The sequence below is a fragment of the Oncorhynchus nerka genome, linkage group LG9b (assembly GCF_034236695.1).
Source record: "Oncorhynchus nerka isolate Pitt River linkage group LG9b, Oner_Uvic_2.0, whole genome shotgun sequence".
Classification (NCBI taxonomy): Eukaryota; Metazoa; Chordata; class Actinopteri; order Salmoniformes; family Salmonidae; genus Oncorhynchus; species Oncorhynchus nerka.
This window is the reverse complement of record NC_088424.1, coordinates 13,468,483-13,487,310: the sequence shown is the minus strand read 5'-3', so window position 1 is coordinate 13,487,310 and position 18,828 is coordinate 13,468,483. Positions and strand designations below refer to the sequence as shown.

General features: G+C 40.5%; 1 protein-coding gene across 4 annotated transcripts; it reads left to right on the top strand.

Annotated features, from left to right (window-relative positions):
* Positions 1–2,684: 2,684 nt before the first annotated feature.
* Positions 2,685–17,450, top strand: LOC115114292 (TLC domain-containing protein 4-B-like). 4 transcript variants are annotated; one of them, XM_029642409.2, is made up of 7 exons: positions 2,685–2,780; positions 7,898–8,064; positions 8,301–8,390; positions 8,511–8,569; positions 8,674–8,768; positions 14,737–14,810; positions 15,793–17,450. In XM_029642409.2, the coding sequence occupies exons 2-7, from the start codon at positions 7,910–7,912 to the stop codon at positions 16,106–16,108; spliced, it is 789 nt and encodes a 262-aa protein (XP_029498269.1). In that variant the 5' UTR covers positions 2,685–2,780; positions 7,898–7,909; the 3' UTR covers positions 16,109–17,450. The 4 variants fall into 4 exon arrangements, with proteins under 4 accessions (XP_029498269.1, XP_029498267.1, XP_029498266.1 ...); XM_029642407.2 differs by lacking the exon at positions 2,685–2,780 and adding an exon at positions 4,106–4,155; XM_029642406.2 differs by lacking the exon at positions 2,685–2,780 and adding an exon at positions 4,125–4,462.
* Positions 17,451–18,828: the final 1,378 nt, after the last annotated feature.

The following is an 18,828-nucleotide window of genomic DNA, read 5'->3' as shown; positions in this document are numbered from 1 at the left end:
TGGAGATTATTCCACATGATTGGGGCCTGGTAGGAAAAGGCAGATTTACCCAACTCTGTGGTGGAGTCTCCTTAAATAACCAATCTTGAAATCTAGTGTAGTGTTCTGAGTTATTTCAACAAGGATGTTAAGTAAATTGGAAGTTTATTGAGTAAGGCTTTATAAACAAAAACAGAATAATGATGTGACCTATGCGTTTTTAGTGAGATCCAACCAACTTTATGATAAACGATGCAGTTGTGAGTGTCAAAACTGTCAGATGTGATAATACAAAGTGCGCTGTGATAAATTATGTCCAAGGGCTTCAAAACACTGTTACTGTAGCTGGATTCATGTATATAATATCGCCATAATCTATAACAGGAATAAATGTAGACTGAATTATCTGTTTTCTACTATTTAATGAAAGGCAAGCCCTATTCCTATAGAATAATCCCAACTTATTTCTTAATTTCTTGACTAACTCATCAACATGCTTTTTAAAAGATTGCTTTTCGTCAATCCAGATGCCCAGATATTTATAGGCGGGGACACAATCAATGTGGCCACCATCTAACGTAGTTATACACAAATCAGTTACATGATTTGGCAAAAAACATGTACTTGGTTTTACCAGCATTTAGTACCAACTACAGGTCAACCAAGGCTTTCTGCAAGGTAGTAAAAGCAGATTGAAGAGTCAGAGCCTGAGCCTCCATAGGTGTAGTAACATATACAACAGTGTCATCTGCATTCTTGATGAAAGTTACAGTTTTGTACAAATAGATCAATGCTGTTAATATAAACAGTGAAAAGAACTGGACGAAGAATCGAACCCTGTGGGACACCTTTTGTTATGTTTAGAAATCCTGATTTAACACCATCAGTAAGTACACACTGATCTGTCTTTTAAATCATTCTCAAACCAGCTACAAGCAGCCCGATCTAAGCCAATCGTAGAGAGTTTGTGAATAATTGAGGTGTGATCCACAGTGTGAATGCCTTGGACAGGTCAATGAAGAGGGAAGCATGGTATTTCTTCGTATCTAAACAATTTATGACATAATTTAAAACCATAGAGGTAGCAGAGATGGTACTATGACCTGGTCTGAACTCTGACTGTTTTACATTCAGAAAAGATGTAGCAGTTAAAAGGGATCTAAGCTGAGTATTAATCAATGATTCCAGGATTTTTGCCAGGCAAGTGTAACGGCCATTGGTGGAAGAAGGTGAGGACCAAGGTACAGCGTGGTACATGTTCATCATCTTTATTTAACTGAACACTGAATAACCAAAACAACAAAAGAACAACCGAAACAGCTCCGTCAGGTGCGAAACAGACTAAACAGAAAATAACTACCCACACCACACAGGTGGAAAAAGGCTACCTAAGTATGGTTCTCAATCAGAGACAACGATAGACAGCTACCTCTGATTGAGAACCATACCTGGCCAAACACACAGAAAAGAAAACATAGAACCCACAACATAGAATGCCCACCCCAACTCACGCCCTGACCAAACCCAAAATAGAGACATAAAAGGATCTCTAAGGTCAGGGCGTGACAGCAAGAGAGTTTGGAAATGGGACGATAATTATTTTAATCACTCTGGTCGCCACCTTTATGTAGAGGAAGTACATGGGCCGCCTTCCAAACTCTAGGGATAGTACTTGATATAATTGTCAAGTTAAAAATATGTGTTAATGCTTCTGCAATCAATGGAGCAGAAAGCTGTAATAAGAAGGGATCAAGCATACCAGCCCCAGTATATTATTTTTTACATCAATCATGAGTAGCTGTTGCAACACATCAGAAGTAGACAGTTGCTCCAGAGAGCACAAGGATTCACTGGGGGTTGTCTGGTCCTTTATCAAGTCGACTAGCAACTGGATAGAGGACAAGAGAGCAACTGAATATGTTGGTCATATTGTGGCATTAGCGTTCCCACAACACTGTTTACTTATATGACTGGTTCAATGACATGCTATAGGTGAATGGCATACAGTAAAGTAGTACAATACTCCACACGGTTCTTATTTCCACGTTCAACACAACTAAAAACTTGGAAACTCCGAAACCGACCAGTGGAGCAGGCTCCTCAGAGGAAGAAGGGGAGGACCATCCTTCTCAGTAAATTTTTTTTTTTTAAAGTAAAACATTGAAAAAGTTATCATTTTTAGATAAACCTATACTAAATATAGTCACCAAATAATGAATTAAAACACACTGTTTTAAATTGGTCTACAGTAGCCTCAACAGCATTCTGTTTGGTAGCACCATGGTGTAGTCGGAGGACAACTAGCTTCCATTCTCCTCTTGCTACATTGACTTCAATACAAAACCTAGGAGGCTCTTGGTTCTCACCCCCTTCCATAGACTTACACAGTAATTATGACAACTTCCGGAGGATGTACTCCAACCTATCAGAGTTCTTGCAGCATGAACTGACATGTTGTCCACCCTATCAAAGGGTCAGAGAATGAATTTAGTAATGATAGTATAAGCTACAGCTAGCTAGCACTGCAGTGTATAAAATGTGGTGACTAGTTGACTAAAAGAGAGAGAAAGACAATAGTTGAACTGTTTTCAACAAATTAATTTCTTCAAAAATGAAGAAGCAAGAGAGAGAGAGAGAGAGAGAGAGATTTTCATATTTTTTCACTTTCAGTTTCACTTACTTAGCTAGCAAATGCAGCTGGCTAGTTTAGTTACTCGAACACCTGGCTCAAACAGAGGTATGTTATGTTAGCTAGCTGGCTATGACTATCCAACACAACACCGGAACTCTTCCAAGTCAAGGTAAGCTTTTGGTTTTATTATTTTATTGCCACCGGGGCCCGCTGGTGTAACTGCTTACTGACTATACACTGTGACGTTAATGATTGTAGTGGATTTACTTGCGCATTAGTTCTATTAGCTATGTTGACTAGGACGCTACTTTAGCAAATATGGGGACAACGGGTGTAGGCTGTGTGTAGTGGTTATGGCATGGTTTGGCTTGGAAAGTTTTTTCGGCTGGTGACATACAGCTGATGTGTTGTTCATTGAAGTCCACAAACGAAGGGAAAAGGTGAGAGGAGGAGAGTGCATTGAGGAGAGAAGGAATACAATGTGGGTGCTATGAAAGTGAACTGTGTTTATCAGAGTATTCATTCCGCCGAATCTGTTGCAAAACGGAAGCAGGGATAAAAAATATCTGAATTTTAGACTAACTGTTGGACTAATGATTACACCCTGCATAAGCTAGATGCAGGCAAGAGTGTGCAAGGCGGTATTGAATGTGCCACTGTCTGTCCATACCACTGCCACTGTCTGTCCAAAATTCACAAATCTAGTGGAGGAAGGGGCAGTAGAAGAGCAGCCATCTTGTGAGAAAAGCTGGTACCTCATCGATGGGGAATTCAAGAGACATACCTAGCAGGCCTTGCACCGTATCTTCGCATGATCTGGTCTTGTGTGAATTTCACAAAAGATTCGTATTGTTCTGCAAGTTTTGTGTTGAGGATCTGTCATCAGGATACAATCTGTCATCTACATTTTTTCTCCCAACCTGTGTGCACCTACATTGTAAACTTTAATTCATAGGCTAGTTTGTAGCAAACTCATGATGGGTATAAGGAAAACCTGTGTTACATTGAGCTGAATGGAATATGAATGACAGTCATCCATCATGCTGTAATAGAAATAAGGCCATGCTCATGAAAAAAAGGATTGTCCTGCCTCATCATAAACGGCTCCGATCAACTGGAATCGATCAATAGGAAACTCTACAAAAAAATAATGTATGTACATTTTAACTCTGAGATTATAACAATATGTTTCGTTACACAATACGCACACGGACATTACGGAAGTTTTAGGAAGAGCTACCGACGCATGTAAAGTTGGGGTATATAAAATACGCCGTGAGAGCGTTTGTGTACAATCCACTGCAATGCCAGAATTGTAACCAGTTTGGACACGTGTCAAGTGGGAACAGGCTGAATATGTTTGTGGCTGAATCCATTTTTTTGTTAAAGAGTTATAGTCGGAGCCTTCCCTGTTTCTGGTCCACACTCCAGTCCAGTTGGTGGCGGTAATGCGCATTAAAGTTGGTTGCCAACCGCCATAAAAAAAAATCCACCAAAGAAGAAGAAGAGGAAGAAGCAGAAGCAGAAGCGACATACAGGGAGAGGTGCGAAATGGAGGGAGGAAGATAGATATCTCACTTTAGAAGACAATAGACTGTAAAAACTATTGTTTAAAAAAAAACAAGAAGTAGCTTACCTCCCACATCAGATGAATTCATCGCCTAACAGTGGCTTTCAAAACAGGCTTAGGCTAAATCTTTTCGGGGAAAAAAAGCCACAAAGGAATAGGCCTAGTCATTCCAAATATAGCTAGCTTGTATTAACTTGAGCATCAGTTTTCTTTAAAATATGGAAAGGCAGCGTTATGATTAGGCTATTTCAAAGCCATTGCGTGACTATGTGAAAAACAAGGTAAGTTGACAGCGTCACTAGCTAAAGCAAAATAGTCATAAAACAGGATTGTTTACATTTTCTCCTGCATGAACAAAATGCTGAAGTCATTCTAGTAATTTCAGCCCAAATATTTCGCGCTACCAGTTTTACGCGTTTACCTTTTAGTCAATATAAAAATCTCAGCCGAGGTGTAAAGCGATTGTCCGTATAGCGACCAACTCCTATTGTAGCTCTACACAGCCTGCGTTGCGATGTAGAGTCATTTTTCCTAAATATGTCGGGCAACCAGTTTTACGGGTACTCTCTTGTACACAACCTGGGTTTCGACATCACGGGGGATATTTATATATTCGGAAATGGTATTCCCCTTGAAATGCACTTGTCCTTACTCGCACTCCTGTAGCGCATGTTGACGGGACGGTTATAGGGTGTCATTGCCAGTGCAAGTTACTCCATGTAGCACCTCTACTCGGGGGAATAGCATTGCTTAGAAACTACGACAGTGACTTGAGGGTAAGTACAGTATGCTTCTGTCAATGGCGTGCGATATTGCTTGCCTTGTATCAGTTGTCTGCCTGTATTGACCTATCATTATCACGCTTAAGTGATGCTATTGTCTTATGGACTGCTGTCAATACAGTATCTAGCCTCATAACCCAGTACTACAGTATACGGTACACGAGTGTCTACCGTAGAGTTAATGTTGTATTGTACGGTAGTTATTCGTGCTTTAGTTTGAAAAAGTATGCTATGTCTACTTTATCTTAAAACAGGTCAGCTGTTCAGATTTCTGTCTGACCAGAATTTCTTATATTTCCTCAGTCATTGGCTAGTTCAGACAGGTTCACTTGTGATCAACAACTGCCTGACCCAGACACTTGAGGAGAGCTTGGCGAGGTTCCCCATGTTTCCTTTCATTTGTGGAGGAGGGTTGGGGTTTAGGGCTGTGGGGACATGTAGGGGGATCTGCTTGTGTCCCTGTATTTAGTTACAAACCATCAACGATTTTGACACAGCCAGATGCGGTCAAAGTGTTGATTACAAGTATGATTGGTCGGCCCACTCCTGTTAGCTAAAGGTGAGGTTTGATTCATTCACCGATTTTCTTAAGGGCACTAGGAATGTTTCTCACCATTTTGAGGAATCCACACTTCTACATGGACATGTTATTCTTAGTAGGGAGTCGAGCAGAATTTGAGTTGTTCTACGATTGAGAACCTCAAAAAACAAGAAATACAGAAACGCTTCAAGTAACTTTTAGGAATGCAGTTTGCCATACAGTTTCACTTCCTCCTAAAATGCCTTTCGCCAAATAAATCCTTGCGTAAAATATGTTCGCTCCAGCTTTAGTAATGACAGATGAACAGAAGGTCAGGGCCATCTACTTTACGCCCCTTCACCAACGGATCTGATGACCACATGAGTGAGAGTGTGACTGGTCTATTGTGAAGCAATGGGGGAGTACATGAGATGTGGCTTTGGCTGACCCATGGACTGATTATGACCTTAACGTGATATCAATTATTGGTGTCGGCACCCCTGTTTTCAATACTCCGGCACCCTCCCCTTGTGAGGATAACGGCCCTGAGCCTTTTTCTAAAATGTTTAATGAGATTGGAGAACACATTGGGAGGGATCTTAGACCATTCCTCCATACAGAATCTTTCCATATCCTTTTGTCTGTGTTTATGGACTGCCTTCTTCAATTCAAACCACAGGTTTTCAATGGGGTTCAAGTCCAGAAACTGAGTTGGCCATTGCAAAATGTAGATTTTGTGGTTTTTGATTAGTGCTTGGAGTTATTGTCTTGCTGGGAACTGGCCGCAAGTGGATTTTTCAGCTTCCTGGCAAAGGCAACCAGATTTTTTGCTAAAATGTCCTGGTACTTGGAGGAGTTCATGAATCTGTTGACTTTTTATCATGGGCAAAACGGTCCCATAACATCAAAGATCCACCACCATATTTTGCAGTAAGTGAGATTATTTTCTGCATATGCATCCTTCTTTTGAACTCACCACTGAACTCACCGGTGCCAATCCAAGTACCAATGCTGTTTAGAAAACTCCATTTGTTTACATTTGTTGGTTGCTCTCAATAAAGGCTTTTTTCTGGCAACCCTTCCAAAGAGCTTATTGGCATGGAATATTGTAGATTTGGGGATTTGGGTGACATGAAGACGTAACCAAGTTCGGTAATTCTCCAACTTTGGCCACAGGATTTTTCTTTGCCTCTCGAACCATCTTCCTCACTGCGTGGTGCAACTGACATTTTACACGCAAGGGAGGATGAAGAAAGCTTGCCTTGAATCACTGGGCATCTTGTTATGACATGCATTATCTGAATTATACCTACCTTTTATGGAGGAACTGTGTGTGTGCAGAGCAGCACTATAATTAACACGTCTTACCTTTTTGTAATTAATGAATCCAATGTGATTTTATTTGATTTTATAATGCTTGTAACGTCATCAGTAGGCTGCAGTAACCTATGCGTCAGCGGGGAGGTGCAGGTACCCTACGCAAGCCACTGGCAAAGATTTCCAGCTAGCAAACTCACCACAGATGCTGGAATATATTTCTGAGTGACAGAGTGAGGGCTTTGCTAGGTCAATTCTTTGGGGGGGGGGGGGACTGGAATAAAAATGCTTGGAACGTAAAAAACTTTATTAACCGGTTCCAATGCTTTTAAAATAACGGTTCTGCTCCTGAACAGTGTAGGTCACTTTTGTTTCGGGTTCAGGTCCTCAAAAAGTTTGCTTGTTTTCAGTTCTGTTCCCTGAACCAGTTCCAACCTTTTGATTTCCACACTGAGTTTGGAATAATACTGTGATATTGTAAAACTGATAATGAGCTTTTATTGTAAGAGCTGTTTGAAAAGACTGCCTCAAATGTCAGCCTCTTTTGGCAGGATTTTGTTTTGGGCTGCTTGGTTACAGGCTGTAAATTAGTTAATAGACCAGTAAGACAGAGTTTCAAACCTCTCTGCCAATAACAGCTATTTTAAAATGTTCCCCTCCCCACTTAGACCACTCCCAGACAGTCCTAGCAAAAGTATTGCATGAGAAATGTCTCTTTGCTAAGAAGCCCCAGTATTTTTGTTTTTGCTTGATCATTTTTTAATTTAAAACAATCACAGTGAGGTACTTAATTGTTACCCAGAAATGTTTTGATGTAGAGATTAAAAATGGCTGCATTTGACCTTTTTTTTAAGGTGAAATTAATTTTAAAAAGTTGAAAATGAATGCAGATTTTATTTATAAGAATCTTTAGGGGTGCCAATAATTGACACCTGTCCTTTTGAGAAAGAAACTGATTGCATCTCTTTCTCTGAGTGAGTGTATTAGTATAAAATATCAGTTGATGTAGTCTTGACTTGTATGTTTTCAAATCTCACGCTCCTATTTGACACTCTATGAACTCACATTCCCATGTCTGTTTTTTCTATCTCTCTCAGTAACGAGTGATCATGGAGAGCTTCTCTCCGCTGGTCCTGTCCATCGCCGCCACCAGCTTTGTGACGTTCCAGTGTCTGTTCCACTTTGTCAGCCCCTGGATCTCTGCTCAGTTCTTTCCTGGGTACCACCGTCTCAGTCCCAGACACACCATAGAGTGGAACTCCAGGTACAGCATCTGATCCTCTGAGAAATGATATTATTGACTATTCAATCTAAGCTCCTATCAGACAACCTATTGTATTATCATTTTCCCAATTGAAGCATATTTCTGAGCGTAGACACTCTCAAATATCGTTATTGAGAATTGTCCATATGCGTGGAATCCCACCGCTGCCGCCAAATGTTACGTTTAAGGAAGTATGCTTTTATGAGTATTTGTGTCTGTTTTTTTGTGTTTTCTAGAACTGTGTCTACATTGCACGCCTTGATAGTGGGGCTTTTTTGTCTCTACATATTACTTCATGATGATGCAGTCAATGAAGACCCTGTCTGGTAAGAATCTCCCTGACTACTAAGTGTGCAATCCTTGGTAGAATAGTCATATTTTGTACATTTGACACCATGCTTTCTTATCATATTTTCAACATGTGCTTTGTGCTATCTTGCCTATAGGGGAGATCCGTCACTGGTGAAAATAAATGTGGCCATAACCTGTGGCTACCTCCTATCAGGTGGGTCTACCACTTCAGACATGTCTAACCGTTGTATTACTTTGCATATTCCCATGGATTATGTTGACCCATACAGTGAGCTATCTCCCTTGTCTGTCTTGCAGATATGCTGCTCATATGTTACTATTGGCGGGCGATAGGGGACAAGTTTTTTGTAATCCACCACCTGGCAGCACTGTATGCTTACTACTATGTACTGGTGAGTTCCTTACTGACCCAGAGCAGAATGTGCAGGCAAGATGGGGAAGGGACATGGGCCAAGGGTGAACACACATGTAGTTTGATGGGATGGGTTAGAGTGGATAACAAAGGTCTGGTCAGTGATGAAATAGTAGAGTTTCACTTTAGTCAGCATTGTATTTGGAACACTTTGATTTACAGTGTTGTTACTGTGTAATTGACCTATAAGTACATTGCTACAAGTGTTATTACTCAGTTTTAATCATTGCAAAATGTGTTTTACTGCAGTATTACCCAGTAATGGAACACTGTAAATTGTTTCCCTCCCCTCTTTGGAAGGTGCAGTGTAAGTATCTACAGTTGTCAAGCACTTTTGATATGTTGCTTGTTCAATTGTATCTGTATGATATAAAAATCGCTAAGGATAGAGTTTAAACTAGGCATTGGGCTGACAATTAGAGTTTTATTGAGGAAGGACACTTTGCACTGTCTTTTGTGCATGTATGAGTCAGAAGAAATATCTGAAAGCTAGTTGGACTGAAAATCTTTGTTTTTGTTGCATAAATTGCATATCTTTATTTGATGTACCACCGAAAGCTAGACAACAGTGTGTTTAGGTAGATAGATAGATAGATAGGTAGATAGATAGATGACGGTTCACTCTTGGTCCTGTCCTGTGTAGGTGTTCTGGGCCATCAGGTTCAGTGGCTGCTAAGACTAACGATGATGACAATTGGGACCATTTTTTGCATGGAATGTGATGGCTTGTAGTGCGGGTTTCCAGGACACATTCAGCCTAGTCCTGGACTAGAAAACATGCTCAATGGAGAGTCGCCATTGAAAGTGCTTTTTAGTCCCAGACTGGGCCTAATCTGTGTCCCAGTAAACCATCCTGTAGATTTTCTGTCTATACTGCGTGAAGCCTTCTCTTCACTCAGTCTGTAATGGTGATTGGTGCATGCTGCCTTTTTTGCTTGTTTTGACCTTTCAACCCTACAACCTATACAACTATACAAAGAAAGGGACCTCTCATATATTTCCAAATTACCACTGACTTATTCTAGTAAACTCTACTGGCTAATTACTGGTCCCTTTTTGAGGTAATGTTAGAATGGATTGTAGAGTAAAGGTTATGAAATTGATCATGACATTAACTTATGTCATCCACATAGGTAGTCCATACATCTTTTATTTTCTCTAGAGTGTTTGTTCTCTTTTTCAATGTTGGGATGGGGGCTTTTAATTGTGCCAGTTCTCACTAGTTTCACTTCTGTTTTGTTTAGGTATGTATTTTTTCTGTCTCTCCTCCACTAACGTGTGTGTTTCTGTTAGTGATGCACCGATATAACATTTTTGGCCGATACCGATATCCGATCTTTTCCTTGCCCCCCCCAAAAAATGTGCGACCTTTTAAGCATTCTAGTACAGTTAAATAGTTAACACACACACATGGACGCAGAGGTCTAAGGTACTGCATCTCAGTGCAAAAGGCATCACTACAGTCCCTGGTTTGAATCCAGGCTATCACATCCAGCCGTGACTGGGAGTCCCATAGGGCGGCGCACAATTGGCCCAGCGTCGTCCAGAGTAGGCCGTCATGTAAATAAGAATGTGTTCTTAACTGACTTGCCTAGTTAAATAAAGGTTACACACACGCACCACACTGACCAAAAAGTTATTTTGTTGGCATTTACGTATGTCCTCATTACCAGTAAAACATAATCAAAACCTATTTCTTTCACTTACTTGCTGTTTGGTTGTTCAGTTGTCTCATTCTCAACCAGGATTTCTATGGAACTCTGTTTGGGTCTTTGCATGTCAAAAAGATACACGTCAAATAACACCTGAAGACCTGAATGTGACTGCACGTCACATAATAATTTAACGCGTTCATGAATTCTGTATGTAGTTATTACACTATAACTCGTATTTCATATGTCACAACGATTCATCGATACGTATGCTATGATGCTGGTAAAGTTGTCTCGCGCACCTACAGTGCTGGTCATAAAATTTAAATTAAAAAAGAAGCTAGCTAGCTCATGGATGCAAACATAGCAAAACGACAATCTGTTTCAGTAGCTATAGTTAGCTAGCTAACTATATAACTAGGTGTCATCATCTAAAATAACCCTAATTTATAAAACCGTTCTTATTTGATTAATTAATGGTGGTCGGACCCATCTATGTGAAGCTAGCCACAATAAGGATTAGCCACAATAGTGGACTTTGCGCTTAGCCTTCAAATTAAGAGTATGTCATTGGCAGTGGTGCAAATGAATACAAATAGTATAATTATGCCATAGTTGAATAGATAATGCTAAACGAGGTTGGAATGTTATATAAAATCAACAAAAGACAATCAATCAATAAAATGTATTTATAAAGTCCTTCTTACATCAGCTGATGTAACAAAGTGCTGTACAGAAACCCAGCCTAAAACCCCAAACAGCAAGCAATGCAGGTGTAGAAGCATGGTGGCCAGGAAAAACTCCCTAGAAAGAAAGGCTGGAACCTAGGAAGAAATCTAGAGAGGAACCAGGCTATGAGGGTTGGCCAGTCCTCTTCTGGCTGTGCCGGATGGAGATTATAACAGAACATGGCCAAGATGTTCAAATGTTCATAGATGACCAACAGGATCTAATAATAATAATAATCACAGTGGTTGTAGAGGGTGCAACGGGTCAGCACCTCAGAAGTAAATGTCAGTTGGCTTTTCATAGCCAATCATTCCGAGTATCTCTACCGCTCCTGCTGTCTCTAGAGAGTTGAAAACAGCAGGTCTGGGACAAGGTAGTCTGGTGATCAGGTCAGGGTTCCATAGCAGCAGGCAGAACAGTTGAAACTGGAGCAGCAGCACGACCAGGTGGACTGGGGACAGCAAAGAGTCATCAGGCCAAATAGTCCTGAGGCATGGTCCTAGGGGTCAGGTACTCCGAGAGTGAATGCTTAAATTCACACAGGACACTGGATAAGACAGGATAAATACTCCAGATATAAGACTGACACTAGCCCCCCGACACACAAACTATTGCAGCATAAATACTGCAGGCTGAGACGGGAGGGGTCGGGAGATACTGTGGCCCCGTCCGACGATACCCCTGGACCGGGCCAAATATGCAGGATATAACCCCACCCACTTTTCCAAAGCACATCCCCCACACCACTAGAGGGATATCTTCAACCACCAACTTACTATCTTGAGACAAGGCCGAGTATAGCCCACAAAGATCTCCCCCATAGCACGAACCCAAGGGGGGGGTCGCCAACCCGGACAGGAAGATCACGTCAGTGACTCAAGTGACCCACCCCTCCTAGGGACGGCATGGAAGAGCACCAGTAAGCCAGTGACTCAGGCCCTGTAATAGGGTTAGAGGCAGAGAATTCCAGTGGAGAGAGGGGAACCGGCCAGGAAGAGACAGCAAGGGCGGTTCATTGCTCCAGTGCCTTTCGTTCACCTTCACACTCCTGGGCCAGACTACACTCAATCATAGGACCTACTGAAGAGATTAGTCTTCAATAAAGACTTAAAGGTTGAGTCAGTCACATGGAAAGGCAGACCATTCTCTAAAAATTTAGCTCTATAGGAGAAAGCCCTGCCTCCAGCTGTTTGCTTAGATGTTCTAGGGACAATAAGGAGGCCTGCGTCTTGTGACCGTAGCGTACATGTAGGTATGTACGGCAGGACCAAATCAAGAAAGAAAGGTAGGAGCAAGCCCATGTAATGCTTTGTAGATTAGTAGGTAGTAAAACCTTGAGATCAGCCCTATTCTTAACAGGAAGCCAGTGTAGAGAGGCTAGAACTGGAGTAATATGATGATTGTTTTTTGTTAATTTGACAAAAATCTGTTGAAATCACACTGGATGTATTATTATTTTTTAGATTTGCATTGGGGGCATACTTATTTCACTGTACAGCCTTACCTATGGATTGTGGATCAATGACATGAGGTATCAGTCTACTCCGTGACACCCAGAGAACATTAGAATCGTGGCTCTTATTGCGGGACTCTGAAACAACTGTGAATTGAGACACATTTATTGTCAACCTATGTGTGTTGAACAATATTCAAGACGAAAAACAATACTGCGTGGATGTTTTTGGAGTCTGATAACTCTGAGGAGGACGTTGGGAAAAAATATCTTGGGTATTGAGTAGACTGTTACCCCATTTCATTGATCCCCAATCCTTAGATAAAGCTGTACAGTGCAATATGAATGTCAATACACAATATGCTGACTGGGGAGGTGATTTCCCACAGTCACAGTCCCACGATAAGAGCTGCAACGCTAATATTTGTATAAACTCTTCACAGTTGTGTTCTGTGGGTGTCACCGAGTAGACTGATACCCCATTCCATTGCTTCACAATCCAACCTTGTTTAACATTACCTAGTTTAAATATGGCATGATTCCACCAATTGTGACCTGCATCACTTTCAAAGGGGCACTTTTATTTTGAAGGCAAACCGCAAATTCCACGCTTGTGCCTAATCCTTATTGTGGCTAGCTTCACAACACATAACCCAGTCCGGTCAACCCTCACTAGTCAGATGAAGCTAGCTGGCTGCTTATAACGTTAGCTTTGGGCAACAGGGTTAAGTAGCTGGCTAGCTATTTATTTTCATGAACTGAAGTTCAATTTCAATAGGCGAACAACAACTGGCTACCTAGCTAATACTTACTCACAAGGATTACTAAATCATTGCTAAGAATAGTGAAAATGACTGCAGTTTCTATTGGTCATTGTTTTCAGGCTGGTTGTATTGGTGCTAGCTAGGTACCAACCTAAAGCTAGCTCGCTACCCCAGAAGTTGCGGTCAAACAAATAATGCTTTATTACCAACGCGGTATTGTAAACGCATCGTTTGACAGTGCTACTGATAGTATTGGTGGCACATGGCTTGCACGTGCATATTCAAAACACACAACATTCTCTAATAGAACTGTGTTATTTGACGTGTCAAATTTAAAGCTTTATTAACCGCATCAAATAGTGTTATTGTCAAATAGTGTTATTTGACGTGTGTATTTTTTGACACGCAAAGACCCAAACGGCATTCCATAGTATGTCGTTAAGCTAATAGCAGTGTTTAACTCCGGTAGGGCAGCATCTGAACAATAGCGTACTTGGTAACGTTAGTGTGTACCGGTGCTCGACCAGTCGCGAAAGCCAACATCACCCAAGACAGAACGGTTGATTATCAAGGGCAATTAATTCCATTATCTTAGCGTTAATGGATTCCGCCTTTGAGTTGTCTCACTAATTTTCTTACTCTTTCAAATGACTGCTCGACTTGTTGACTGCTCAATCCACACAGCAGACATTGTGGGCTAGGTTAGGAATGCTGTGTTGCAGGTGTAGCACAAAATATTACTCGGCATCATTACATCATGTACCTACGTTATATAGGTATACACATCAGCCTTGACATTAGTTTTTCACATCGGCGTTAAACTAGACATTGGGCCGATACTGATGTTGGCATTTTTTTTTTTTTTTAGCTAATATCGGCCGATTCCGATATGTTCACCGACATATCGTGCATCCCTAATGTGTGATCAATTAGCCTAGTCTTGTGTCTCTAACATGCTAACTATACAGTACATGCAAAAAATGGCCTAAACAAAGAACAGGCCTGTGTCAATTGGCTAGGTACAGAAGGGGGGCCCTTCCTATCTTGTCTGTAGTGGATTCTGTTGTGGTACATTGAGCACATGTTGCCTAATAACAGTATGGACTTACCAGTACTTAGAGGTATGAGCATGCACTGCTGGAATGTTCACCACCACTTTTTGTACACATTTTGAAAATGTCTGTGACCCAAGTTTATTAACTGTGTCATAACCCCAGTAAGTGCACCTCAATTTTTCCTTCTTAGAGATCGTACAGTAAGTTTACGATCATGATTTATCCTGAACTCAAATATTATTGCGAGTACTTCTCTTGCCATTATTTTCTTTGCACTTTGTTCTTTCTCTTTTAGAGCATAGGAATGTTGCCTTATTTTGCTAACTTCCGTCTGGTCGCAGAGCTTTCCACTCCTTGTGTGAATCAGCGGTAGGTAACTTCAATGCCAAATAGACTCATGCATGTGCGCAAACTCGCACGCACAACATTACCTGGGAAGTGGAGGGAACCTTGTAAAGTAACCATTTGGTGCCCTGAATGTATTTGCAGAAGGGCTTTTGCCGTTGGTAGTAGTGCATTTTTAACCATTTCAGAAACCGTATTGACCCTTAATGTTTAACTACTTATAATAAGTCAGTCCAGACACACCCAGCCAAAAGCTTGTATCTGACAGCATTATTAGAGACCCATGTTTCATACTTAAACACATTTGAGTCACATTTCTAATTGTACACTATGATCCTGATTTGAATCCAACAAAGACAAAATATAGATGCAATGTTAAAGAATTGTACTTAAAATCTTTCAAGTGCTGGGTATATGTGCCTTCAGAAAGTGTTCACACCCCTTGACTTTTTCCACATTTTGTTTGTTGTACATTTTTTTTATCCATTTTTAATTCAAACAAAAAATAATCAACCATATACACACACACAATACCCCATAATAACAATGTCAAAACATATATTTTTAGAAATGTTTGCAAATTTATTGAAAATGAAATACAAAAATCTCATTTACATAAGTATTGCATAAAATGTCTAAATATGTTTTCACTTTGTCATTATAGGATATTGTGTGTAGATGGGGGCCGGGGATCTATTTGAAATCATTTTGAATTCCGGCTGTAACCCACAAAATGTAGAATAAGTCAAGACAGTAGTACAATTACTTTTACCATGTCCCCTCCCATCATGGTGAAGGATTGTAGTGTAGTGATACACATTTTACATAGGGCTGGTCATTGAATACTGGGGACTCTTTCCGAAGGCACTGTATATATGTGTAATGTAGGTGACCTTTCTGGAACAATGCCAGTTGATATCCATCACTCCATTACAAAGTGAGTTCATCTTCAACTCTTCTCTCACTCTGTCGCCATCCATAACTGTACTAACTATCTATCTTTCAGCTGGTTCTTTGAAGTGCTTGGTTATCCAAAAAGATCATTACCAAATATGGTCAACGGCATTGCCATGACGGCATCTTTCTTCCTGGTGAGGATAGCGGTCATGCCGCTGTACTACAGCCGGATGTATGCCGTGTACGGGACGGAACCCTTCTACCGGGTGACCTTTGGTGGCCGCTGTGCCTGGATGGGCCCCAGTTTCTGTCTAGACATTATGAACGTGATGTGGATGCATAAAATGGCCCGTGGCTGCATTGGTGTCCTGCGTTCTCCTGGAAAGGTGAATGTGGAAAAGCTGCAGAATGGGAAAGTGCACTGAGGGATAGAAAAAGGCAATGGTGGTGTTATTTTATTGTATGTCTGCTTCAAATGGTTCATGGACGTTTTTGGATCAAATGGTTCATGGACTGGAAATGTCATGAGAGTCCCTATTATCCCGTGACCAGCCCTAGGTAAATTGCCTACCACTACACTTATCTGCCCAGAATACTTACAATTAAACAAGCGCTAAACTCCTCCACCATGATGGGAGGGGACATTGTAAAAGCCATTGGACTATGTCTCCTCTTGGTCATTACAGTTAGAGAGCAAGTGAATGGACGGTGTGATATCATGGATGGAAACAGACAGACAAATCCTCTTGTCTGCTGGACCCTTTTGTTTCTAAATTGTTTACGTCCACTCAAAGGTGTCTTGTGCATATTGCCAAAATGATATGAACGGACATGGGCGAGAATGGAAGAGGAGCTCACATATTTTTCTAATGTTTATGAAGCTGTAAAGATGGCTCTTGCACAAATATCATGAGATATATATATATATGAACAAAAATAACATAATTACTTACCTAATTACTCATTAAATCTGTGTTTTCACCAGCATTAGAATGTAAAAGATGTATATTAATCAGACTCCTACTGAAGTCTCTCTGCTCAGGAGCCTGCTCATGTTTGTAACATACAGTAGGCATAGGAATTATCAGTCATGTGCATAAATTATCAGGGTAGATTAAGACAAACCATAGCAAACATGCCAGATTGTGTCATTTTATCTCTAGAAGTGACCTTACTGAGTGATTTATGATAACAGCCATGAAAGTGCACTTATGTCTAACCGACACACACACAGTAGAACTTCACACAAGCAACTTTGCAGAGTTAACAAATGATTGATTATGCTTCATTATTAACTGTTGAAACAGCTTTGTAATGTGAAATCACTGTTGGATTTCTGGATGAGAATATGTTATTTATCGTGACATTTACAGCCATGGTAGTTTTAATATTTCATTTTTTTTTTTAAACACATTTTAGTAATGTACTCTTCTTTGAGTAAGTGATAACTAAATGTCCATAGCTGCTTTAAATAGTCTTCAGACTTATATACATACGTGTTTGCTTGTCTGCTGTTGAGATGTCCTGCTCTCTTGTGGAGACAATGCGGGACTGCAAACATTGTATTTCCCATTTTGTCAAGACTGAACGTACTCGAAGGGAGAGTACAGTGGGCAAGGCGCATTGAGCAATATTCATAAACAAATTATTGATGTTAACCTTGGTTTGGTGTAATTCGGTCATCACATTGTTTTGTCTATACTTATGGCTACTTTGCCCACCATTATTACCTCCATCTGTTGTAAAAAATAAAAACGTGCTATTATGCATGCGTGTATTTTGGGGGGAATTTGAATGACATTAAATACTTTGATTCACTCACAATCATTTAAAAAGTTATCCAGAAAACATATGTTTATTTACTGCAGGGGATGTTGGCACGTTTTTCTCATTGGGAGAATCTCAATTGCATACTCGTCGCGTACTCTCCTTCTCGAAACCCATTTGAGTTAGAAGGTCAGAGGGGTGGGACCTCTGGCTTTCTCATCCAATGGGTTTTGAGAAGGAGACAAGGAGAGGACGCGAGGAGAATGCAATTGAGATATATTTTGGGGGGGCGGAAGGTAGTTTAGTGGTTAGAGCGTTGGGCCAGTAACTGAAAGCAACGAATTCCTGAGCTGAAGAGGTAAACATCTGTTATTCTGCCCCTGAACAAGGCAGTTAATCCACTGTTCATAGGCCGTCATTGTCAATAAGAATTTGTTCTTAACTGACTTTCCTAGTTAAATAAAAATAAATACATTCCCTGTATGATCCCATTTATTTTGAAACCGGCATTCGGATTTTCAGTCGGGGTCGTTAATGACATAATTTGAAAGACCTCTACCAAACCAAAGTAGACAAACGTAACCACGGAGTTTACTGTCTTTGATGTAATGACACACCACTTCGATATCAAATCATAGAGAATGATTACTTTTGTCACATACTCTGCAACATCGCGTTGCTATTGAATAATTGAAGCTCACTAGTTTGCAGCCCCTACTGGATTAGTTGTTGATACCTAGCACTACCTAGCCTGCTTGCTATTACCAACATGAGGGCAAATCAAGCTTTGCTATTCGGGTCTCCCTGTAGGGGTCTGTTGGCATGGCCCAGGGATTTATTGTACTACTGTGAGGTCACTTCTGCTGATTTATTTAAAGGACAATCTACTCCAAAATGCATGAACATTAAATTATGTTCTCTTCCTTTGAATCGAGGACAGTTTAATTTTATCTCCTGATCTCAATTTCATCACCAGCCAATTATATGTTAACCCCCAAAATAATTTAGCTAGTGTAACATTACTGTATCTTAGCTAACAATTATTACACACATCTTATTAATAGGGTTGGCTTCCAGGATTACAAGATGGCTAGCTAGTTACCTTGGAGGTTTCTCAGATGATTTGATAAGAATCTGAGGAAGATATGTCATTTGTTGCCACTTGTCACTCTGATCTTAAAAGCTTGTTTCAGCAGACATTAAAGAATACAAAATATATAGGGGAAACACTGAACTGAATCAGGTTGATACTGTTTGTAGCCAATAAATCATACAACTAGTCCGAAGATATGTAATTTGTTGCCACTTGTCACTCTGATCTTAAAAGCTTGTTTCAGCAGACATTAAAGAATACAACATATATAGGGGAAACACAGCT

Bases quoted from the DNA above. Each gene is read 5' to 3' on its own strand.
- LOC115114292 (XM_029642409.2), top strand. From the start codon at position 7,910: ATGGAGAGCTTCTCTCCGCTGGTCCTGTCCATCGCCGCCACCAGCTTT. The intron at 8,065-8,300 runs GTACAGCATCTG...TGTGTTTTCTAG, and splicing joins ACCATAGAGTGGAACTCCAG to AACTGTGTCTACATTGCACG. The intron at 8,391-8,510 runs GTAAGAATCTCC...TCTTGCCTATAG, and splicing joins GTCAATGAAGACCCTGTCTG to GGGAGATCCGTCACTGGTGA.